This window comes from Trachemys scripta, chromosome 2 (genome assembly GCF_013100865.1).
Source record: "Trachemys scripta elegans isolate TJP31775 chromosome 2, CAS_Tse_1.0, whole genome shotgun sequence".
NCBI classification, from domain to species: domain Eukaryota; kingdom Metazoa; phylum Chordata; order Testudines; family Emydidae; genus Trachemys; species Trachemys scripta.
Window position 1 is genome coordinate 204,493,106 of NC_048299.1, and position 26,202 is coordinate 204,519,307.

At 44.4% G+C, this 26,202-nt stretch overlaps 1 protein-coding gene across 1 annotated transcript in view; it reads right to left on the reverse strand.

Annotated features, from left to right (window-relative positions):
* The window catches only part of OSBPL1A (oxysterol binding protein like 1A), a 154,619-nt gene that overhangs the window by 105,205 nt on the left and 23,212 nt on the right, over nucleotides 1–26,202 (reverse strand). The window contains exons 3-7 of the mRNA XM_034762783.1: nucleotides 23,064–23,149; nucleotides 15,129–15,203; nucleotides 8,856–8,967; nucleotides 4,222–4,307; nucleotides 1,293–1,437 (exon numbers count right to left, since the gene is read on the reverse strand). Coding sequence (XP_034618674.1) covers nucleotides 1,293–1,437; nucleotides 4,222–4,307; nucleotides 8,856–8,967; nucleotides 15,129–15,203; nucleotides 23,064–23,149 — 504 coding nt within the window. The remainder of the gene's footprint in view (nucleotides 1–1,292; nucleotides 1,438–4,221; nucleotides 4,308–8,855; nucleotides 8,968–15,128; nucleotides 15,204–23,063; nucleotides 23,150–26,202) is intronic.

A 26,202-nucleotide genomic window follows, 5' to 3' on the forward strand; every position in this document is an offset into this window, starting at 1 on the left:
GTCAACATCTGCCAGTTATTTACATGTAATTTAATCAGAGTGTTACAGTCAATTTAATAAAAAAGTGACAAGATAAACTTTACAGGTGGGATTTTCAAGAGAACCTGAAGTGACACAGGAGCATCAGTCCCAATGACTTTCCATGAACTGAAAATTCTATCCTCTGCTTTTACACTGCTATGCTCATCTCCGGCAGAGTCAACAAAAAGTGACTCAGTACCTGTCTACATGGTGCAGCAACACAGACTGCAAGGGTGTGAATTCTAATGCACACCGTGTTGCACACTAACTGGCCCCTGCAGACACTGCTGGTGAGCACTAAGAGCTCCCTACTGCATTTTAATTTAGTACACAAGTTAGAGTGCAATAGGGAACTTTTAGTGAAGACCCTGTTGAGGTACACAAGCCAGTTACGATCCAACACATTGTTGTGCATTAGAACAGAAGTTCTCAAACTGTGGTCCGCGAGCTCAATTCAGGTGGCCCACGGATAGTTCCCTCTAAGGTGCACACCTGAACAGCTGCACATGAGAGAATGAAGGGCCAGCCACTTAATTAGTGGAGCCGCACAGGCATGGCTCCACTAATTAGGTGCCTGGACCCTGGAGAAGACACACATGTAAGGTGAGGTGGTGGCCTTGGGGGGAATAGAGGCCAGGTGGGAGGGGGCAGGGGGGGGAGAGGGGGGGGGGGGTGGAATTTGGGATGTGCAGGGCTGTGGTGGCCAGAGAAAGAGGCGATTTCCCCAGCTCCAGGGCTGCGGCTGCCAGGGAGAGGCCTCCCCCCACCCTTCCCAGCCCCACCTTGGGGGCTGCCACAGCAGGGGAGAGAGGGAGATACCTCCCCCCCTTCCCAGCCCCAGGTCGGGAGCTGCTGTGGTGGGGGAGCGAGGGCACATCCATCGCATTAGAAAGGCAAGACTGCGGATATTAAAATACAAGTTATGTGCTTTTATTTGTAGAATAAAAAAAGATTATTAAAAGGTTGGGGTTTTTTTGTTTTTAATATAGTGCTTTTATCCAAAGCGCTTTACACTAGTTTTAGCTAATGGAATAAACAACATTTGGAAAGATCATTAAGTGGTCTGCTGAGACCCTCAGCAATTTTCAAGTGGTCCGCAAAAAAAGTTTGAGAACCACTGCATTAGAATTCATAGCCTGCAGTTCGCATTGCTGCACCATGCAGACCAGCCCTCACACCTAATAGTTAAGCAGTGACTAACAAGTACTTCCATAAAATGACACCAGTTTAGTTCCTTTGCTTCATATTTAAACTGTAAGAACTTTACTTACCATTTTTGTTTCTGATTTTAGAGTCTGCACCATTTTTTAAAAGTTTTAAGGCACAGTGCTTGTGAGCACGGTATGCTGCACAATGTAATGGTGTATTTCCCATCTGATCAGTACAGTTAATATCAGGAGGCTTTGGCCTGTTCAACTAAAAAAATCCAAAACAAAAAAACCAGAGTGTTATATTTACAGGTTAATTTAGTTTTCCTATTGCACTACATATAGCCTGAGCGATTTAGGGTCAAGTATCTGCTCCCTGCCCCGAAGTCTTGAAATATAGACTAGACACTGAAAAGTAGGGTGACGAAAGGGGGTCATGCTCTGGGAAGCGCGAGGGCTAAAGCAGCAAAGTGAGAGGTTCAGTTAAAAGTAACTACTTCCCTGTGTTCTTGGCTTAAGTGTCCCCATCCCATCTCCCATGTGCAATGTAGTACAGAACTGGTTGCATTCCTATGGTACTCTTAATAGTTTAAATATTTTGGGTTCCATTGAGAACAGGAAGACAACAGAAATTGAGTTTAGAGAATTCTAAAATAGAGAACCTTTTACCAACGAGGCTTCTGAAGTTAATAAGGATAGTACTAACAAAAATATTCAGTGTTCAGTTCACTGTATCTAATTCCAATATAGGTGTGTACCCATCACTTATGTCCAAGATATCCTCATTTTGTTCAGAAGCATGTCTGGAAGGAATATAAAAAACTCAATGGGAAAACTCTGAAGCAGTTGCTAATAAAAACCCAGTGCATAAAAGACAAGATTTACAGGAAAACCCTTACTCATGAGGGAAGGGATTATTCTGTCCCTTGGGCAGCAGAGTAACAAATATCAAAAACGATTTTAGCAGATTCAAGAGAAAACGGATATATCTTCTGTAACATGGCACATGGCTAGTAGAGAAACTGCTGCCATGAAAGTTCCCTACTCTTTTGAAGCTATTTGTGGTAATACAGTGGCTCTCAAAAATGTATTTGATCAGGCCCCCCTGCTTTGTGTCTGTAGTTATTTATGCTTCTCTCCTAGCCCCCATACATATATTGCCAGCCAGCTCTGAAGGCAGAGTGGAGAGCAACAGCTGCTGGCTGGGCACCCAGCTCTGAAGGCAGCTCCCCACCAGCAGCAGCACAGAAGCGATATTCATCAATATCACTTTTTGCAGCAGACTTAGTACCCCATTGCAACCCTTACTTCTGCGCTGCTACTGCCACCCCAGGGCTGACAGCTGGAGCCCTGCCGCCTCCCAGTGAGGAATGGGGAAGAGGGGGGAGGAGGAGAGTCCAAGATGCCTCTCCTTGTGAGGGATTGGTTGGGGGAGGAGAGCCCGAGTCCAGGTGGCAGGGCTCTGGCTGTCCCCTTTTATCTCCACCTTCTGGGTGTGCACAATCCTTCTGCACAAACCCCAGCCACCCAAAGGCGGACAGCCAGAGCTCTTCCAAAACAAAGTACACAGCTCACACCACCCTTGACACATTCCTGTGCCTCCTTTGGGAGTCCACCACATAGTCTGAGAACCACTATGTTAGATTATAAGGCCAGAGGGGAACACTGATCAGCTCAGACATCCTATATATACACAGGCTATAGAAGTCCATCAAAACTAAGGGCAAGAATATTCTAAGTAATTAGCAGCCCCAGGTAGAGCTTGAAGGGAACTGATTTAAAACTGGACTGGGAAGGGTACATGGTCAAGAAAAATACAAGTGGTAGAACCATTTCCTCATTCAGGTAGTGGTTGGAAAGCTCCTTGAGAAGCTTCAAAGTATGCAGTCAATTTATCTTTAATACAATTCTGTTGGTAACCTTATTGGTGGAGGTCACACCTCCATAGATTGTCAATTTATTGCAACATATTTGATGGGGTTTCTGGATTTCAGATGTCATGAAATGTGACTAGTTCAAAGCTTTAAAACAAGATGGACTTACAATTTTCCCAGAAAGATACCATTTGAACTAAGTTTCATGTTTGATATTACTTCGGGAGAGTTGTTTCAGAAACTCATTCTCCCAACCATTTCAGAAAAACCGATGAAAAATTCTTATTTCCTAGCCACATATTTAAGACATTTCGATTTACTCAAATCGGCAAACTTTCTATATGTAGTGAATGAGTACTACAAGTAATACAAGTTTCACATTATATGTAGTGATTAAAGTTTTTGTTTTATAATCAATTTTAGTTTGCTATCTCATCCAAGGGCAAGCACCTCCAGCAGTAAAGTGGCTGTTAACCTTAGGGGCATTGGTTCAGTATAGATGTTATATCCACTAGCACCAAAGTGTTCCTTGGAGGTCACAGAGGAGGAGCATGGCCAGACCAGTTTCTCTTGGAGACAGAATCAGTATCTGTTGTTGGCTGCAAGTACAGCAGACCCTCGCTAGAATGTGCATCTTTATAGCGCAAATTCAGTTATAACGCGGGACCGTGCATGGATACCAAATTTAATTACCTTAATTGGAATCCATGGTAATGCGGTCCCTGCGTTAACGCAGGACTGCGCATGGATCCAAAACCCCGCGTTCTAGCATGGGTCCGGTGTATTGCAATATACACAAGGGGCTGAATTTGTTTTGTGGTTGAAGACCTACACAATGAATCTGAGGTTTTTTGAAGTCTCAGACTTAGTGTTGCATTAATGCATTTTTTACTCACCAATCTTTGTCATGTACTATACTAATTTAAGCTGCAGCGGATAATATTTCTCATGGTAAGCCCTATGACTGAGGTACCATAGAAGTTTAACAAGCATCACTTCACAGTATCCTTTAGCTAACTCAGGAAGTTATTAGAAAACACTGGAAAATTTTGCATCCTAATCTGCTGTAATAAAAGCAGAGTTCTGACGGTAAGGAAGCACTGTAGTTTGAACTGTTGCCTGCAATAGGGGTACTGGGTGTGAAGGTAGCATATGTAGCAAACATTTCAAATTCTTACCAGTGTGGAGAGTTTTGCAGTCTCCCCTTCTCTTGCTGCTCTTAAAAGCAGTTCTTCCAGTTTCCTTTCTTGTGTCCTTTCCACTGCTGTTTTCAAAGTGAAAATAGCTTTAGCAACCACAGTAGTATTCTCAGAGGAACACATGTAACATCAGCAAAGTGATATTTGTCTAATGAAGAATGTTCAAGCACTGTATACAGGGCCTACAGTTTCCCCAATACTTGTTAACTTGAGGGCTAGCCTACCAGACAGGGTGAAATATACTTAGAGCCATGTTCTTCAGAGTCAATTAAATACAGTGCACAAGTTTAAAAGGTGACAAATCACTGCAGAAAAATTCTGAAGTTACTCAAGTTTCACAGGTTTCAGGGTGGTAGCTGTGTTAGTCTGCATCAGCAAAACAAACGAGGAGTCCTTGGGGCACCTTAGAGACTAACAAATTTATTTGGGCATAAGCTTTCATGGGCTAAAACCCACTTCATCAGATGCATGGAGTGGAAAACAGAGGCAGGTATAAATACACAGCACATGAAAAGATGGGAGTTGCCTTACCAAGTGCTAACAAGCCAATTCAATTAAGGTGGAAGGGGGCTATTCTCAACAATTGAGAAGGGAGGGAAAAAAAAAATCACTTTTGTAGTGCTAATGAGGCCAATGTAATCAAGGTGGCCCATTTCAAACCATTGACAAGAAGGTGTGAGTACCAGCAGGTAATTTCCAGCAGGGGGAAATTAGTTTTTGTAGTGACCCATCCACTCCCAGTCTTTATTCAGGCCTAATTGGATGGTGTCCAGTTTGCAAACTAATTCCAGTTCTGCAATTTCTCATTGGAGTCTGTTTTTGAAGTTTTGTTGAAGAACGGCCACTTTTAAGTCCGTTATTGAGTGTCCAGGGAGACTGAAGTGTTCTACTGGTTTTTGAATGTTATAATTCATGTTGTCTGATTTGTGTCCATTTATTCTTTTGTGTAGAGACTATCCAGTTTGACCAATGTACATGGCAAGTATTCAAACATTTACCAAGTAGTAGAGGTTCAATAGTGCAAGAAGTATTTGTCCCACGTTTTTTTTCCCCAATGAATACCAGGGAAGTTCAATGGTAATATTTGACCAACACTATTTAACCAGCCCTACTTGCATCTTTGATATTATACTTTCTTTCCCTTCCTATAAAAGATCTTCTCTCCCCACTATTACCCTTCTCTATCTTACCACTAACTTCTGCCCCACAAAAATCTCTTCCTTCTCCAGTTTAACCGGTCAATCTCTCGCAGCCTTCTACAACAAACTACACCCACATACAGCACTAAAAGATTTTAGTCAGACACCCAATAACTAGCAACAAACTTACTAGGTACAGCATAAAACCGGCAGCCTACTCTATTAAAACAGCCTACTTAAGAAGCCAAAACTCCGCCATGGCACTTATTGGGATGACTACTAAGGTGCTGACCCTTAACTCTGCTTGAGGGCTTCATCCATTAGCTAGAGTCGGATATGAAAAATAAGCTATTTGAAGCTTCCCACGACACAACTTACTCCCTCTGACCCCTACCATCAAAGGGCTTCTAAAAAAAGTGCACATTTTCTACTATGCCATCATAAAGTTCTGTGGCTGCATGGGGGATTCTGCCATTTCCCCCTCCTTTCTTCCTGGTGGTAGTGGTGAGGTGGGGAAGTCTTTGCTAGTTTACTCCTCTCGACTGCATTTCACATCCTGCTACATCACCTTTGACAAAAAGAGCTTCTCCCACATCAAGCAGTATCAACTGTGATCTGTTGTTGCATGACTCTTGTATGCAGTGTTGTTGCAACCTTATCATTTTCACAGCTACCCAGTGTTCTGAACAGTAATAGAGAAAACTAATACTGGCTTGTTTTCCTTCTGCTGGTGCTGGTCAATGCTATGAGCACCAGCACTGGAGCTGACTGCGGACTTGAAATGATGGCACAGCATTGGTTTATACTAGTTACATTTGGCAAGTTCTCTTCCCAACCACGAGGGCTAGGATTTTTCAAGCCCTGATGGGTTAGTGCTGGGGTTGGCAACGTTTGTCACGTGGCTCGCCAGGGTAAGCACCCTGGCGGGCCGGGCCAGTTTATTTACCTGCTGATGCTGCAGGTTTGGCCGATCGCAGCCCCCACTGGCTGCAGTTCGCTGTCCCGAGCCAGGGATGGGCTGGCTGCAGCTTCCCGTCGCCCCCATTGGCCCAGGACGGCGAACCGCGACCAGTGGGAGCTGCGATCGGCTGAACCTGCCGCATCAGCAGGTAAATAAACTGGCCTGGCCCACCAGGGTGCTTACCCTGGCAAGCCGCGTGCCAAACGTTGCCAACCCCTGGGTTAGTGTCCAATAAGAGCTTATGCAAAAAAGTCTTGCTTTAAACACAATCCAGGCTACACAGAGTTCTCCTCTGGACTGAAATATTCAAGCTTTGCACTCAGATTTATTTTTAAGGCACGCTCTGAGAAGAATGGTTTGCTTATAAGGAGCAGTGAAAAGAGCACTATGTATTACTATTAAGGTGATTTATTTACATGCATATGAAGTCAAAAGATATGTGACTGGCATAATCATTTGACAAATTAAGATGATGCTATTGTTTCAACTTCCTGTTATTCATAGAAACCAAAACTGATTTATCTGTATAACAGAAGGAGGTAGACAAGCTTGTCCGTGCTGTAGAGGACAAAGCTCAGGGATTCCTCAATTTACATATTGATATGTACTCCAGGGATTCCAAGTTATGGAGCCAGCGGTTTAGGTACATTTGTATGATTTGGACCTTTTTTCCAGAAATGCTGAGCAACTCACTGACTTCAGTTGGAGATGGGGTGCTTTGATCCTCTCAAAAAAAAACGCCAGGCCCTTGGTGCATACATATGTAAGTAAAAAGAACAGGAGTACTTGTGGCACCTTAGAGACTAACAAATTTATTAGAGCATATTTATTAGTCTCTAAGGGCCACAAGTACTCCTGTTCTTTTTGCGGATACAGACTAACACGGCTGCTACTCTGAAACATATGTAAGTGTTTCTACACTATCTCTGTATACAACGGAAGTTTTTGCCATCACATAGATGCATCTTGTTGCCCTAATAAATGTGTCATGGTAAATTCCACTAGTAAATTTGTTTTCATTTACTGAGGAGAGCAAAATTGGAACAAGTGTTTTAAGAAGTTTAACTGGATTTAAGGGAAAAAGTAAATCCCCCCTGCAGGTTAACCAGACTTTTAGGAAGTCTTGATTTTCACACACGTGCAGTCAGATTGCAACCATAGCAACAACTGTGAAACTGACATTGTTAGCCAGATTAATAAGGGCTTTAATAAATGCTTCACCCTGATGAGAATTAACAAGTGCACCCATTTTAAGAATTTATCTTTACAGGCAATTATCAAACAGATGCACTAATCTTGTGTATGATTAAGGAATAGCACGTTTTCTGGAAAAGTACTGCTTGGAATGACTTCATTTGGAAATTTTTAGTTTTCCAGTCCTTACTTCTGAATGTAAGAGCCACATGTACTAATCTGTTCAGACTAAAGAATTACATTTGAATTAAGATTGATTATTCATAAAGTCTATTCAGGGTTATGTTGTCAAGAACCCCCATCTAAAAAAGTATTCCTGGTGGCAATACTGGGGCTAAGTGATAGTTACTTTTTTACCCTTTGTTTGCAGATAGCATAAGTAGTGAATCAATACATAAAACATACTTGCTTTTTGAAAGTAGTATTGGTCAAGACTCTAAAAAGTAAATCAATTTTGAGTATTCAGCTTTGGACACCTTTAAGAAGGTCAGACTTTCAAAAAATTGGAAGCACCTATTCTCTGGAAGTTACATCTTTGCTTCATCTCTGGCTGGAGACCCAAAATCACTTGGACAGGGTCTCCATTTTCAGAGCTGAAACAGTCTGGAGCAAGACCTGGTAAGTTTGTGAATGATTCAGTAAGTCTTCTCCCATTGACCATTTTGTACTCAAAGTTAAATTGGGCAGATTTCCCTTTTCTATTCTCCTGCAAAGATGCCCCTACAACCTACTTGGCCTCTTTGTATGTTAGAATTTGAGAGTGGAGAGATTTTTATTCTCCTCTAAGCATTATCTAGTGGTTAGAGAAGGGGAGTTGCAGGAAAGATCCTCAGCTCAGTTTCCAATTCCTGTGACACCTAGTACAGTCACTGATGTCTGAGCAAGTTTGCCCACCATCTTTGCAAAATGCTAGAAATTACAGTTTGCATCCAAGTGAAGTGGTTTATATCCCAGCTTGTTACACACAAAGCAGCTTTTGTTATCAGCATGTGCTTGGATTACTTCCCCTGTGTAGCACTCAAAGCCCTAGCTTGCTGTATAAAGTCCACATCATTAAAGGGCTCAGAGAAAAAACCTGTGTTGCCTTTAAGGCCCTAACTTCGATCAGAAACAGCATTTACGAACAGGTTAAGGCTTCTTTCAAAGGCACTAACAAACAGCCCTGTTGTACTGATTGGTCAGTATTCTTTTACACTAGAAGTGACTGAACATTAGTTTTTAACCTGAAGCTATTTTGAAATCAAGTGAACTTGTAGGTAAAGCAGCTCTCTTCAGAGCTACAAATGCTTATGAAAGGCAGTGAAGACACAGGAAGTTACCTTCCAACATATTTTTGATCTCTTTATCTTGTGTAACGTCTCTTGCAGTCTGTCCACCCCCATTAACAATAGAAGTATCAGCATCATACTGTAAGAGCAGCATCACCACCTCCTGGAAGACAAGTTAAAAGTTATGATGTTTTATCACAATGGCACTTTCCTAGAATTGGGTTGGTCCACTGTTCTGCAACCCTCCCTTTTGAACCTAGCAGCGTGTAATGGTTCACTGCCACAATGAATTCTTAAAACATGGCAAGGGAAGAGATTGTCCGAATAATACAACAGGACTTTAAGGGGCCTACAGATACGGGACTGGAAGATACACAGCAGTAAAGTCAGGCATAAAGACATCTTACTGAAGAGTGGGACAATGAACACTTGTAGTAAGGAATCTTGTACTGGAGAACTTTAAGTATCACTTAAATCTGAGCAGAGACAACATTCTGCAGTGTAACCATATGGTCATATAGAATCAGTTCTACATTTTATATGCTTATGCCTACACAGTGTTAAGAGGCAAATGGCATCTGTTTGAAAGAACAAGTTGTTCACGTTAATTAGCTACCGAATCAACTCATCTTAATTCTAATATTCTATGTAGCAAGTGGATAGGAGACCAGTATTTACAATACTGTTTCTATGGCCTTGGCTACACTTGAGAGCTCCACCTCTCCGCGCTGCGAGAGCTCCACCCCTCCGCGGGGAATAGCTTGCAGCGCTGCGAACGAGCGTGCAACGCTGATTACACTGGCGCTTTAGAGCGCTGCACTCGCTGCGCGCCGGGGGGGGGGGGGGGGGCGGCATTTTCACATCCTTGAGTGCAGCAAGTTGCAGCGCTGTACAGCGCCAGTGTAGCCAAGGCCTATGCTTATTGGATGTAGAGCTTCGTATGAATGAGCACTTAACAAGTGATTTCAATCCCCTTTAGCTATGCATTAGTGTCCAACTAATCCAGACAAGTCAGCCTTAAAGTCTATAATTAGGCAAGCCAAAAAAACAATTAAACATTTTTTTTCCTGTTTGTGTCTTAAGTACATCAGAAGTAGGAAGCCTGCTAAACAATCAGTGGAGCCACTGGATGATCAAGGTACTAAAGCAGCACTCAAGGAAAACAAGACCATTGCAGAAAAGCTAAATGAATTCTTTCATGGGCACCAGGTGAAACCCTGCTTTGCGGAGACTAGCCCACCAGCCCTGCCCCTTCTGCCCCAGCCCTCCCTCCCCATAACAGAAGTCCTGAGAAGCCCCCCCGACCAGAGGAGCCCCAGCCTACACACACCCTCACACCCCCCGCACTGGGCCAAGCCATGCCTTTCCGACCCCCCCACCCCCCCAAGTGCTGGGCTGACCTGCCAGCTGGAGCTAGGGTGACCAGATGTCCCGATATTTAGGTGTTTGTCCTGCGTCCCGATCGATCTTCGGTTGGGACGCTGCACTCCCTTTTTTTTTTTTCTCCGCCGGCAGCACTCTGCTGTTCTCGGCTTTCCCCCTCCCTCTCCTCTGACGGCCAGCAGCACTCAGCTGTTCTTGGTTGGTTCCCCCCGCCTCCTGAAAACCAGAGGCTCCCCCACTGTAAACTGATCCACACATTGCTACCAGTCTGTACCCAGATAGACTTGCATGTCAGAATGCAGAGTGAAAGGAAAAGTTACAGCGGTTGTTACTTCCCTGCTCAGTCATTATGATGATGAGCATGGTGTAAATACCTAGACGCTGGAGGTATGCATAGCTAAGGGAGGGTGCATAATCTCCTCTGACTGCCCGCAGCACTCGGCTGTTCTTGGCTTCCCCCCACCCCGACTGCCAGCAGCAACTGGCCACAGAAGGGAATTGGGAGAGGGAGCTGTTTGTGTCATTACACCAGCAGCACTTGGTTTTTGGTTTTTTTTGCTCCGCCGGTGACCTCCCCCCTTGTGTCCCGATATTTTTTTTCCTGTCATCTGGTCACCCTAGCTGGAGCCTCCTCACTCTCCCACCCACTGCTGGTTCTGCGTCACTCCTCACTCCCTTGTCCTCCCCCCTCCCCCGAGGAGACATGGCGGCTGCAGCAACAGGCGGTGGGGACCTCAGGGAAGGGGCAGGGCCACCGCAGCCTAGATGTCTAGCGGTGGGTCAGCGGCAGCACGAGACACGGCCAAGCCTTCCCTGGGCTATTATACCCGCCACCCATGAATTCTTTGCATCTGTCTTCATTGTAGAGGACGTTGCAGGGAGATTCCCACACCTGAGCCTCTTTTTAAAAGTGACTTTTCTGAGGAATTATCCCAGATTGAGGCCTCAATAGAGGAAATTTGGAACAAACTGACAAGTTAAAACAGTAATAGGTAGTGACCTAACAAATGCACAGCCATGAAAAAATGTGTCATGGAGCATGAAATCTGATCTCCCCCCATGAAATCTGGTATTGTGTGTGCTTTTCCCCCTATACTGTATAGATTTCATGGGGGGAGAGGGAGAGGACCAGAATTTCTCAAATTGGGGTTCCTGACTCAAAAGGAAGTTGCAGCAGGGTCACAAGGTTATTTTAGAGGGGGTCACAGTATTGACACCCTTACGTCTGCGCTGCCTTCAGAGCTGGGCCGCCAGAGGTGGCTGCTTACTGAGGGCCCAGCCCTGCAGGCAGCAGTGCAGAAGTAAGGGTGGCAATACCATACCATGCCATCCTTACCTCTGCACTGCTGCTGCCAGCCACTTTGCCTTCAGAGCTTGGCTCCCGGCCAGCAGCTGCTGCTCTCCAGCTGCCCAGCTCTAAAGGCAGTGTTGCAAAAGTAAGGGTAGCAGTACCAAAACATCCCCTACAATAACTTTGTGACACACATCCCAACTTCTTTTTGGGTCAGGACCCCTACAAATTACAACACCATAAAATTTCAGATTTAAATAGCTGAAATCATGAAATCTGGGATTTTAAAATTCCTATGACCATGAAATGGACCATGAATTTGGTAGGGCCCTAGTAACACGTCACTAAGAACAGATGGTATTCACCCAAGAGATCAGAAGGAACTCAGATATGAAGTTACAGAACTACCAACTGTGAACTCAATTATCAGACACATGGATTAACACAATGTTGGGGAAGAGTCACAGCTTTTGTAAAGGGAAATCATGCCTCAATTTATTAGAATTCTTTGAGGGCGTCAACATACATGTGGACAAGGGTGATCCAGTTGACAGTGTACTGGGACTTTTAGAAAGTCTTTGACTAGGCTCTTAAGTCAAGTAGCAATCATAGGATTAGAGAAGGTACTCTCATGGATCAGTAACTGGTTAAAAAGATAGGAAAAAGGGTAGGAATAAATGGTCAATTTTCACAACAAAGAGGTAAATAGCAGGGTCCCCCAGGGATCTGTACTGGGACCAGGGCTGTTCAACATATTCATCAATGATCTGGAAAAAGGGGTAAACAGTAAGGTGGCAAAATCTGCAGATGATACAAAGTTACTCAAGACAGGCAAGTCCAAAACCGGTTGTGAAGAGTTATAAAGGAACCTCACAGAACTGGGTGACTGGGCAACAAAACAGCAGATTAATTTCAAGTTTGATATGTGCAAAGTAATACACATTAGAAAAAATAATCCTGACTATACATACAAAATGGGGTCTAAATTAGCTGTTATCACTCTAGAAAGATCTTGAAGTCATAAATAATCCTCTAAAAACATCTGCTCAATGTGTTAGCTTTTTTTGACTGCAACTACAATGTTAGGAACCATTAGAAAAGGATAGATAAGACAGAAAATATAATGCCACTACATAAATGTATAGTACACCCACATCTTGAATACTGCATGCAGTTCTGGTCATGCCATCTCAAAGAAGATACATTAGAATGGGAAAAGGTACAGAGAAAGGCAATGAAAGTCATTAAGGGTATGGAACAACTTTTATACAAGGAGAGATTAAAAAGACTAGGACTGTTCAGTTTAGAAAAGAGACTACTAGGGGGGGATATGATAGAGGCTTGTAATATTATGAATGGTGTGGAGAAAGTGAAGGGGGAAATATTCATTATTCACATAAAACACAAGAACCCAATGAAGTCAGAAGGCGGCAGGTTTAAAACAAATACCACCACCCTGCACCCTCCCCTCAGAAAGGAAGTACTTCTTCATGCAGTGCACAGGCAACCTGTGGAACTTGTTGCCTGGGGATGTTGTGAAGGTTGAAAGTATAACTGGGTTCAAAAAGAGAACTAGATATGTTCCTGGAGGACAGGTCCATTGGTGGCTATTAGCCAAGATGGTCAGGATGCAATCCCATACTCTGGGTGTCCTTAAACCTCTGACTGCCAGATGCTGGACTAGATGACAGGAGAGAGATCACTCTATAATTGACCTGATCTGTTCATTCCCTCTGAAGCATCTGAACTGGCCACTGTTGGAGACAGGATACTGGGTTAGATGGACAAGTGGTTTGACTCAGTATGGCCGTTCTTATCTGAAGTCTAATTATTCTTTATGCCAGTGATACTCAGACCGAGGGTCTCGAGCTGCTAGGGGCTCTTCAAATGCTTCTCCAGAGGCTCTTTGCAGCACATGATATTAAAATACTCATTTAATGATTAAACCATTCAGGATGCTTTTACTAGGTTATTAACCAGTTGTAGTTGATAAAATACTTAGTCATTTTGCTGTGAGAATATATCTATATTATAGTCTATTTAAACAGTATGATGGGGAAGTATGGGGAGGGAGGGGAGAGGGATAGCTCAGTGGTTTGAGCATTGGCCTGCTAAACCCAGGATTGTGAGCTCAATCCTTGAGGGGCCATTTAGGAATCTGGAGCAAAAATCTGTCAGGGGCAGTACTTGGTTCTGCTGTGAAGGCAGGGGACTGGACTCAGGGCCAGCTTTAGGCCGATTCCCCGGAATCGGACCCCACGCCCTAAAGAGGAGCGCCTAACTTAGGCGTCTTTTTAATTTTTACTCACCCGGCGGCGGGTCTTCACTCAGCTCTGGATTTACGGCGGCAGGTCCTTCACTCGCTCCGGGTTTTCGGCGGCAGGTCCTTCAGTGCCACGGAAGACCCGGAGCAAAGACCCGGAGTGCCGCCAGGTGAGTCATCCCTGCCAGAGCCCCGTCGAAACTATTCGAATCGGGCCCCGCACTTCCTAAAGCCGGCCCTGACTAGACTCAATGACCTTTCAAGGTCCCTTCCAGCTCTATGAGATAGGTAAATATATACAAGTAAACTAAATATTTTCCATCATACTGTCTAAATATGAATATATAGTACTATAGTAAGAGAAACAATGAATTCACAATACTGTGGCTCATTTGGGTAACGCTGATCACTAATTTGGCTTCTGAACCACTGAGGTCTGAGCATCACTGCTTTCTGCTATGGTTTGTGAGGGATTAATAAGTGGTCTGTCAAGTTGTATGCAGAAACACTTTTCCCATCCCTCCAAACTGGCTTCCATCTGACAACCAGCATTTACAGCTGAGAGGCTGATTAGTGCTATGCTCCCGCACTAAAGAGCTTTACCCCAGGCACATCGCAAGAGTGACGTAGGAAGTGATTGCACAGACAGGCGTGGAGGTAAAGTGCTTCAACAGAGGAAAATGACTATGGGCTGGTCCACACTAACCCCCCAGTTCGAATTAAGATACGCAACTTCAGCTACGTGAATAACGTAGCTGAAGTCGAAGTATCTTAGTTCGAACTACAAGGTACTTACCGCGGGTCCACACGCGGCAGGCAGGCTCCCCCGTTGACTCCGCGTACTCCTCTCGCGGAGCAGGAGTACCGGTGTCGACGGCGAGCACTTCCGAGATCGATTTATCGCGTCTAGACAAGACGCGATAAATCAATCCCAGAAGATCGATTGCTTACCGCCAAACCCGGAGGTAAGTATAGACATACCCTATGTTCCCCCTTTCCAGCTGCCAGCCACATCCTGGAGAACAAAAAAGGAAAGAGCAGCTATGGAGAAGGAAGACTGATATTTCCCCTACCCTCCCAGGTGGAAAAAAGCTGTTTTCTCTGCCAAAAAAAGCAGAAACCAAATCTGAGGATTAGACAGTCTAGATTTTAGGCACATTAAAATTTGCTCTTTGGTAGCTTTCTGAAATGCACTGCTACAAGGATTTTTCCTACCTCAAGTGCTTTGGCTTCAATGTGTTACTATTTTAAAACCACTTAACATTTTTAGACGCCATTGACACCTTATAGCACCCTTTAGGGGACAATCTTATGCTGGGGTTGCCTTATGCATCCTGTGAACCACACAGGGTGGAATACAAGTAGTTAGAAAATAGTATATTTTTACCTTGCGTCCAGTGAAGGCTGCACGATGCAGTGGAGTGTCCCCCATATCATTTAACACGTTCACTTCTGCACCAGCCTGCCAAGACAGGACAGTTAAATAATGCTGGAAACACAGGCAGGTCAATAGCTTACCTCTAAAAAAAATATTCCTTCCAGAAAGAACTCAGTGTTACTGACACCTTTTTGTTTATAATCTATTTGTCAAGAATGAATTACATGAATTAGGAGGCTCTGTGTGTTCCAGTATAGTTGTAAAGCCTAATCAGTGATAACGTGTGAAGATTTAGAGGGGAGGAAATCTACAACAAGGAGCCCGTGTGAAAGGGAGCAAATTCAAATTGGAGCTATGTCTACACTTAAACAGCTACAGCAGTGCTGTTTTACCGCTTCAGCATAGACACTGCTACTTCCCTGAGAGGGAGTAGCTAGGTCAACAGAAGACTTTTTCAGTCAACCTAGGCTATGTCTACACTAGAGAGTTTACAGTGACACCGCTGTATCAATGCAGCTGCACTGCTATAAGACCTCTAGTGTAGTCGCTCTATGGGAGAGAGCTCTCCCATCGACATAATTAAACCACTGCCAACAAGTAGCAGTAGCCATGTTAGCAGGAGCAGCTCTCCCGCCGACATAGCGCTGTCCACACTGGTGCTTATGTCGGTGTAACTTATGTCACTGGGGATGGGGGAGTTTATTCACCCCCGAGCAATACAAGTCATATGATATAAGTGGTAGTGTAGACACAGCCCTAGAGCTGTCCATACCAACAGTTAGATTGGCTTAACCACTTTGCTCAGGGAATTTTTCACACTCCTGAGTGACGTAGCTGGGTCGACCTAACTTTTTAGGTCGAGGCATGGCCTTTGTTTTGCTGTCATGCATCTCTACACACAAATTGCATACAGCAGCCATTAAAGCTGTAATTTCACTCTAGTTGAAAGACATCACACAGTAGTACTATGTATACACTGTAGTGCAGTCTCCTCTTCAAGAGATTAAACGGGCCATGACTAGCAGGTTTCGTGATCTCTTCACTAGCTCCCTGCCCCTTTCCACATCAAATGGAAACTCCTCCGTACACCATAAAGGGATGTACCACTGTATTCCTGTCTGAATCTCAGCTCCATTTTCCCCCATTCCTTTCCTGCACCTGAGATCCTTGCTCTCACTCTTCTTTCAAATCCCACTTCAAACACTGCTCCTGCTGAACCCTACTGTTAAAGTGGTCAGAAAGATCAGGACAAGCTGCATATGCAACAGGATTAATGGGACTATGGTTTTACTATAGCTGGGAAACTGATCTAGTGATTGAGCTCATGAGGACTAGAGTCAGGGGATTAGGTCTATTCCTGACTGCCACAGAGTACCCTAGGACAGGGGATCTCAACCTTTTCTTTCTGAGGCCCCTCCAACAGGCTATAAAAAAACTCCACATCCCACCTGTGCCACAACAACTTGTTTTCTGCATATAAAAGCCAGAGCCAGCATTAGGGGGCAGCAAGCAGGGCAATTGCCTGGGGCCCCATGCCACAGGGACCCCCACAAAGCTAAGTTTGGCTTTAGCCTCAGGTGGCGGGGCTTCAGCTTTCTCCCCTGGGCCCCAGTGAGTTTAACACTGATCCTGCTTGGCAGTCCCCCTTGGATCTTGCTCATGGGCCCCCTGCAGGACCCCTGATTGAGAACCACTGCCCTAGGACAAGTCACAATCTATTTAACCTCCATTCATCACTCCACCTGTAAGAAGGGCACTAGCATTCACCCACTTTTGTAAAACACTAATTTATGGATGAAGAGCATTTGACAATATAAACATACTTTTGCTATCTCCCCCCTTCCCACCCTGAAGGCTTGCCATTTGTTTACGCTATGTTGTAAGCAAAGTCTTTGGGTCAGGGACCGTATCATTTGTTGATACTAGCTTTCTTTGATAGAATCCTTGCAGAAAAATCTCAGTCTGTTTTCCAGACCAGAATCTCCTGATAATTAGTTAGTTTTTCCATGTTGAACCAGGTCCAAGTTTACCTGGATTTATTCTTTTTATTTCCAATCAGTTTAAAAGAAGTCACCCCTCCCATTCACTGTGGCTTTCAGGAAAAAGCAAAAAAGGCCACATTTGTTTTTAGTGAGTGTATCTGAATGCTGCAATTAGCTGTACTTTGCAAATAGTTGGTTAGCTTTTACAGAGCTCAATTGCCAACATTGGTTATGCCTAAGGCTGCGAGTCTGTCACGGAGGTCAAAGGGCCAGCAGCAGCAGTTTGGGTGTATGGGAGGGGACTCTGACCTCAGGATCCCACTGGCATGCCCCCCCCCCCCCCGAAGCTCCTAGGTGGGGGTCTCCGCACAGCCTGCTGCCTGCCCCCACAAGCCCCGCCCCCGCAACTGCCATTGACTGCGGTTCCTGGCCAATGGGAGTTGCAGCAGCCAGCGCTTGTGGCTGGGGCAATGGAGCCCCCACCCCAGCCCCTGCCTCTGACGCCTACGAGCTGCTGGGACAGAGCCGGGTAGGAAGCCCCTGCCAGCCCTGCCAACCCCAACCCCACCCCCATCCCCAGTATCAGCAGGGATCCCAGGCCACGCACCATAGCCTGGCCCTCCCCCTCCTGCAGTACTGGGGGTCCCTTCCCCCCCAGCACCCACAGCCCCCCTGGACCTCCAGCCCATCACAGCCCCCCAACCAAGTTTTAGTCAGGCTGGGTATTTTTAGTGAAAGTCATGGACAGGTCATGGGCTGTAAACAAATTCATGGGCCCATGACCTGTCCATGACTTTTACTAAAAGTTCCATGACTAAAACATAACCTTAGTTATGCCCGAAGCAGCCAAGTTAGCTTTAGGCTTTATCCACACCATGCAGCTTTTAGTGACATGACTGTGCCGCTGAGAGCTCTCCCGCCGACAAAAAAAACTTCCACTCACAACAAGCAGTGGTAGCTTTCTCAGCAGGAGAGCGCTCCTGCCAGCAAAGCACTGTTCACACCTGCGCTTTTCCTTGACAAAATTTGTGTCTTTCAGCGCGGGTTTCTCTTCTTCTTTTAACCCTTCTGAGCAACAAAAGTTTTGTTGTTCACTTGCCAGCATAGACAAAGCTTTATTTGATGTTGGCATTAATAGATTAAAGAAAAAAGGAGGGTCTCCGCCATAACCTGATGTTTCTAAGAAGTTTGAGCAAAGACTCGTTTAAGCCTTATTACTTGTGCCTGAAGTAACAAACATACACTGATCCTTCTTTGAAAATTTATACACATGCTTATGTGCATCCTCTGCTGACATAGTAGTATCATTGACTATTTTTTTATTTTATTAATGGCACACATGCCAGTCTTGACTATTTGGAATTTAAAATTAAGTGTTAAGGTAGCTCAGACTTTTGCATCCCATATGTCTGAAATACTGTGACAAATACTGCAGGTATTAAGTTTCTTAAAAGGACTCAAGGCCTAACTTACTGTATTACCTGAGTTTCATGCTGATGTAACTGAACTCAACAAGCTGGTGAATATAAAACTCCAGTTACTATACTTGATCAGAGCATCATTGTTTTATGTGGTCTACCTAAAGGCATATTTTGTTTCCTAATGCTTGAATTTAAAGTTACATTAGTCTGTTAGCCAACATTTTAAAAGTGGTTTAGTGTAAACAAATACATTATCCTAGGCTTTAGCTGAACCAGCTTGTTTACATTAGGCTTCAGAATGTCACACACCTGCCAATACCATCCTTCAACTACTTCAAGGTTTTGTCTAAACTAGACTTTAGATTTCTTGTGCCAAATTTTCAAGAGTAGGTGTGTGCAAACATTTGGTGTGCATGAACAAGCCACACATTCAGAAGTATGTAGTTAGTTGCCTTCAAGTGCAATAGTACATAAGCACATAGAATCATAGAAGAGTTGGACTGGAATGGACCTTGACAGGTATCTAGTCCAATCCCCTGCACTAAGGCAAGGCTAAGTATTATCTAGACCAATGGTTCTCAAACTTATTTGACCAGGTACCCCTTCTTTGTGTCTGCAGTAGTTTATGGCCCCCTCACTCCACATACATACTGCCACCCGGCTCTGAAGGCAGAGTGGAGAGCAGTAGCTGCTGGCCGGGAACCCAGCTCTGAAGGCAGCGCTGCACCAGCAGCAGTGCAGAAGCAAGGGAGGCAATGTGAAAAGTGATACTGATGAATAGCAGAAGTAAAGGTTGCAAGGGGGCTAGAGTGCAGCATGGGTTCAGGCTATCCTTCCCACTCCCATCTCTCACCTGAAGGTGGCAGGGCTCAGGCTGTCAGCCTCAGGGTGGCAGTAGCAGCGCAGAAGTAAGGGTTGCAAGGGGAGCTAAGTCTGCTGTGAAAAGTGAGAGATTGGGGGGAAGGAGAGCCTGAACCCATGCTGCACTTCCCAGTGAGGGATTGAAGGAGGGGTGGCAAGGAGAGTCTGAGCCACCTCCCAGGGAGTGGGGATGGAGACCCAAGCCCAGGCTGTACCTGGAGCTGAGAGCCAGAGCTCTTAAAAATAAGAGCGCACATCTCTCACCTCCAGACACATTCCAGCGCCTCCCTTGGGAGGCCTGCCCCAGTTTGAGAACTGCTGATCTAGACCAGCGGTTCTCAAACTGTGGGTCGGGACCCCAAAGTAGGTTGCAACCCCCTTTGAATGGGGTCACCAGCGCTGGCTTAGACTTGCTGGAGCCCAAGCCCCACTACCCAGGGCCACAGCCAAAGCCCAAGGGCTTCAGCCCTGGGCGGCAGGCCCCCTGCCTGAGGCTGGAGACCTTGAGCTTCAGCTTTGGCCCCACTGCCTGGGCTTTTGGGGCTTGGGCTTTGGTCCTGCCATCCAGGGCAGTGGGGCTTGGGTGGGCTCAGGCTTCGGTCCCCGCTCCTGGGGTCATGAAGTAATTTTTGTTGTCAGAAGTGGGTTCCGGTGCAGTGAAGTTTGGGACTCCCTGATCTAGATCATCCCTGATCGATTTTGGTCTAACCTGTTCTGAAAAACCTCCAAATGATGGAGATTCTACAACCTCCCTAGGCAATTTATTCCAGTTAGGAAAAACTTCCTAATGTCTAACCTAAGTCTCTCTTGCTGCAATTTAAGCCCATTATTTCTTCTCCAGTCTTCAGCAGAGAAGGAGAATTTATTACCCTCTTTATATCAACCTCTCATGTACCTGAAGACTTGTCTCCTCTTCTCCAGACTAAACAAACCCAATTTTTCCACAATGTTGTCTTGATCTTCAATAATTTGTTCTCTGAACTTTCTCCCATTTGTCCACATCTTTCCCAAAGTGTAGTATCCAGAACTGGACACAATACTCCAGTTGAGGCCTTATCAGTGTTGAGTGGAAGAATTATTTTTTGTGTCTTGCTTACAACTCTCTTGCTAATACATCCAGAATGATGTGTGCCTTTTTGGCAACAGTGTTATGTAATTGACTTATTTAGTTTGTGATCCACTATAAACCCTAGATTCATTTTTGCAGTACTCCTTCCTAGACAGTCATTTCCCATTTTGTATTTATGCAATTTATTATTCCTTCCTAAGCATAGTACTTTGCATTTGTCCTTATGGAATTCCATCCTATTTACTTCATACCATTTCTTCCGTTTGATTATATCATTTTGGATTCTAATCCTGTCCTCCAAAGCAACAGCAACCCCTCCAGGTTTGCATCATCCACAAACTTCATAAGTGCACTCTATGCCATTATCAAAATAATTTATGAAGGTATTAAATAGAAATGGATCCAGGACAGACTCCTGAGTGACCCCACTTGATATGCCCTTCCAGCTCAATTGTGAACCATTTGATAACTAGTCTTAGAATGATTTTCCAACCAGTTGTGCACCCACCTTGCAGGAGGTTTGTTTAAGCTATATTTCTCTAGTTTATGAGAAAGTCATTGAGACAGAAGCAAAGCCTTACCAAAGTCAAGATATATCATCTCTGTCTCCCCTATTCCACCAGAGAAGGATATTAGGTTGCCTTGACATGATTTGCTCTTGACAAATCCATGTTGACTATTACTTATCACCTTACTTTCTTCTAGGTACTGACAAATTGATTGATTTGCATCATCTTTCCAGATACTGAAGTTACGATGACAAGTCTATAATTCCCTGGGTTGTCTATATTTGCTTTTTATAAACAGGTGCTACTGTATATTTGCCTTTTTCAGTCCTCTCCCCCAACTTCCATGAGTTCTCAAAGATAATTGCTAAGGCTGCATGTCTGTCATGGAGATCATGGATTCCGTGACTTTCCATGACAGCCGTGACTTCTGCAGCAGCCAGTGCAGCTGCTCGGATAGCTCCTGAGCCAGCTGCTGCTGGGGCAGTCTTGAGCCACTGTGTCCTTTCCCCCCAGCAGCAGCAGCTTGGGTATGGGAGGGGGCTCAGGGCTGAGAGATGGGGTTGGGGCAGCACTTACCTCGGGGGACTCCCTGGAAGCAGCCGGCATGTCCCTGAAGCTCCTAAGCGGAGGGGCCAGGGGCGCTTTGTGTGCTGCCCCTGCCTCCAGGCACCGCCCCTGCAGCTCCCATTGGCTGCAGTTCCTGGCCAATGGGAGCTGCGGAGCCGGCGCTCGTGGCAGGGGCAGCACTCCCTCCCTCCCTGGCCAGTCCCCTCCCCCAGTATCCCCCAGGGCCCCAGCTCAAGTTTTAGTTACGGGTATATAGTGCAAGTCAAGAACAGGTCATGAGCCATGAATTTTTGTTTATGACCCATGACCTGTCCAGGACTTTTACTAAAAATACCCATGACTAAAATGTAGTTTTAATTGCTAATGGATCAGAGATCTCTTCAGCTAGTTCCTTAAATATGCTAGGAAGTATTTCATCCACCCCTACAGACTTGAAGACACAACTTGTTTAAGTAATTCTTAACTTGTTCTTTTCCTATTTGAGCCTCAGATCCTACCCCATTTACAGTGATGTTCACTGTGTTAATTATCCAATCACAGCTAACTAACTTTCAGTGAAAGCAAACAAAATGCCATTTAACATTTCAGCCATTGATGCATTTTCTGTTATTGTCTTTCCCTCCACATTGAGTAATGTGCTACCTGATCCTGGTCTTCCCCTTGCTTCTCATGGATTTGTAAAATGTTTGTTATCCTTTATGTCCCTAGTTAGTTTAATCTTGTTTTGTGCATTCACCTTTCTAATTTTGTCCCTATATGCTTGTGGGTGTTTGTAATTTGATGTAGTTTTCACTTTTTTGTAGGACACCAAGTTTCAGGTCATTAAAGATGTCTTTTATACTTCCCATCTTTCCTACCACATTGGGATCTTTTGCTCTTGTGCCTTTAATAATGTTGCTTTAAAAAACTGCCAACTCTCCTGAACCTTTTTCTCCTTAGACTTGCTTCCTCCTATAAGATCTTTCCTACCAATTCTTGGAGTTTGCTAAAGTCTGCCTTCTTAAAGCCCATCGTCTTTATTCTGCTGTTTTCCCTCCTACCATTCATTAGAATCAAACTATTGCATTTCATGATCACTTTCACCCACTTCAGATTCTCAACTAGTTCCTCCGTTTGTCAGTATCAAAACCAGAATAGCCTCTTCTCCCAGTTGCTTTCCGTACCCTCTGTAACAAAAGAGTTGTCTCACATGCATTCCAAGAATGTTAGATAATCTGTACCCTGCTATTTCCCCATGCAAATAAGTACACGTGCAGCATGTAATTAAATACAAGTATGCACACGACTAGTGGGAAGGATAGTTCATTGCCTTCACTTAGAATTGCATTGCTTCTCTTCAAGCAAACGGTTTGCACTTTCGTAGAAAAACCACTTTTCCTGTTTATTTTGAGGTTTCAGAAAAAGACAACTAGCTATTGGTCACCTGAACAACTTGTGGTATCATGAAAAAAATTAGTATTAAAATAAGGTGGTATCATGAAAAACATTATGTAGGATCTTCACACTAATTTACAAATAGACAACATTAAGCATACCTTCAGCAAATCCTTGACCACATTGCCATGTCCAAAATAGCATGCAAGGTGAAGAGGCGTCCAACCCAAATTAGATTTACTTCTGCCTAAAAATATGAAACAGAACATCAGGTAAACAAATGCTTTTGTAATACAAGACAGTAGGAACAGTTCAGTGTAAACTGTAACATCTTGCCAACTCACACAAACAACAGGCATAGTTAGTCTCTACAGTGAGAGCAGCCATTTATAGATTTCAGGCCAAAAAGGACTATGAATATCTAGTCAGACCTCCTGCAGAATAAATAAAATAAAAATTTCCACCCACTAATTACTGCACCAAGCCCGTAGCTTGTGGCAGAACTAGAGCAGTGTTTCTCAAATGCAGCCACTATGGCTGCATGTGGCCACCAGGGGTTTTTCCTGCGGCCACAACAGCCTCTTGTGCAGAGATGGAGGAGGGAGCAAAGCAGTGGCCCCTCCCTGCAGTGCTCAGGGGCAGGCTTCAGCTTCCCCCCCACCCCCTGTTCAGCCAGAGGCTCCGGTGACAGGCAATAGTCCCCCCTCACCAAGCTGCAGCCGCAGGACTCGAGCAGCAGGCTTCAGCTGCAGGCCTCCTGAGGTGGTCTTCAGCATCCCTTCCCTCCCCTCTCCCCCCAACTTCAGGGCTTTGGTTTTCAGCCCCCTTGCAGTAGCAGGGCTCTGCCTATGGGCCGGGGCCTCAGCCCACCCCCAACTCGAGCCCTCAGGCTCTGGGCTTCTGAAGGGCCAGCCTTACCAAGCACTGTGGTCCAGAGACAAGAAGTGGGGTGAACCTGGGGTCCAAGGCCATGGAAGGGAGCCCAAGGCAATGGGGAGGAAGCAGTGGAGCCTGGGGAGGCAGTGGGGGCCAGGGGCACCAAAATGTAACTGTACATTATTTTTACTATTGAGTGTACAAAAAAAAATTACAATGATTTGATCATGTAAATAGGCATATTTGTTTTTCCTAAAATTGTCAGAGCGGCCACCAACCGCACTCTGAGGCGGCCAAAAAATTTGTCGTGAGAAGCCCTGAACTAGAGCATCTCTAACAGGGCAACAACCTAGCATTACATTGTTGCTTCCATATTTCTTATCTCTTGTGCTTTGACACATGGATGAAAAGAGCATTCTAAGAACTAGATTTTTTTTTTTTTAAATCTATGAGAGTCTAAAAAGCCAATTCCAGTTTAACTGGGTCCATTCCTCTTACACAACCCTTAGAGAGCCAGGACTAACCCTTGCACTTAAGAGCATAGGACACATGAGAGGCAAGTTGGTTTATAACCCAAATTATCTTTATGTTTAGGAATACTATGCACTGGCAACAGCCTTGTCATTGGCAAGGCTTTCTATGTTAAGCAGTTACCAACTGCGTTTGCAATGCACAAGGCTTGTATGTTCAGATCTCATTGGCAGAGTGGTGGAGCTAATAGAACAGTCAGCTGGAAAGACAGAGCAAAGCTCTTGGATAACCACCATTTATTCAGATTCAGAATAGTTTACCCAGAAGTGTCTAGCTGTATTAGACAGTCCCTGAAATTTCAGCTTTTGTTAAATAGCAGTGAATGTTGACTGGTAGATTTCTAGGTTAAAATTATGTACATTACAGTGAAATAAATTCCACTGACCTGGTAACTGGGCTTAGTTTCTCTACTTGCTACATATAGACAATAAGCAGAGCTGTTCTCACAAAAACTGTATATTAAAGATGCTTTTAAGTACCAGCCACAAAGCATTTTACTTGTGGGGGTGGGAGTATTGAGAGGACTCAGATTAGTGGTTCAATGCATAAGTTCATCAAGTTATCCTTCATCTCATGTATGCCTTACAAGTAGGCCTCTGCAGCCCATGCAAGTTTGCCAAAGAGAAGACAAACACTAGTACAGAACCCTACACCTTTCTTTAAAAATGGGTGTTCAAGATGGGGCTCATAGCATAAACTGAATATCAGTTATTTTCCTGTAGTTGCCCTGTTAATGGTGTTTGTTTATGCTGAAAATTGTTAAGGGCCTTTTAACCATAAGGAGGTCTTAGTTTAATAGAACAGGTTTTCACCCCTACCCAAATTTTCTCATTTTTAAAGCTTTAAAGATTGCTGACCCCCATCTCAGCTCCAGCTGCACCTTCATTTCAAGTGAAAAGTTGAGCCCTCTTATTGTAGGATATTGGCTTACTTTGTTATCTTGTCTTCTCCTTTCCATTTTTGTCCCCACCTCCAGTCTGTGTCATGAACCAGCTGCAGTTTGCTGTAGCCTCAACTGTAAGCTCCTTAGGAAAGGACTCTTTACTGCATGCCTGCAAAATGGCAGCTGAGCCTTGAATGTTATGCAAGTACAAGGATAGCAAGTTATTGGCAGAAAGATTCAAAGTCACCTCATTGTGCATCCTCTAATGGGATTATCAGTTGTTCAGAACTTCAGGATTCTAAAGTTAGACTAGGCCATGCCAATTTTTTTTTGTGACAACCTTAGTTTGTCCTTTTCACTTTTAAGTGTCCATGCAGTCATCACTGCCTCTCAGCTATCAACAGCTGCATTACATGGAGGCCTTCCTATTATTTACACATTTGCTTGTAAGACAGTGACGCAAATGAGCTCCTTATGGTCCCTTCCAACAGTGGTAACCATACTGGCAGACTTCGTGGTTAAGATAACAGTGTGTAGGATAACAGTCTAGGTATGCAACATTTCAAGGTCTACAGTAAACCAGAGGTGCCAGTATGCTGCCTCTCCTCCTCCAAGACCCCCTCACATATATTTCGGGCCTTCTAGCTTTACATCCCCATGCCTACATCTTTTAAAGATATTAGTAGCTGGAAACACCTAACAGATGTTCTCTAGACTGCATGCAGAGAGCTTTGAAATAACCCTTGTGGCGATCAGGAAGTTCAGCAGTTTGGGCCACAACTAGACCAATTTTTGGTTTTGGTCTACTGTAATGGAATTGTTTCTTTAGAGTCTCGCTTTTCAGTGTCTTACTTTACATAAAGTTGCCAAACAAGAATATGACTAAAGAGTGTTGAAAGCACTCAAGATGTTGGTTAGAAGTGGACAAACACATTCAAATGAGAGGTCTAGTGACTGAAACATATATCTGATTAAAATTTAATATCTCTGTTAAACATTACTGCACATCA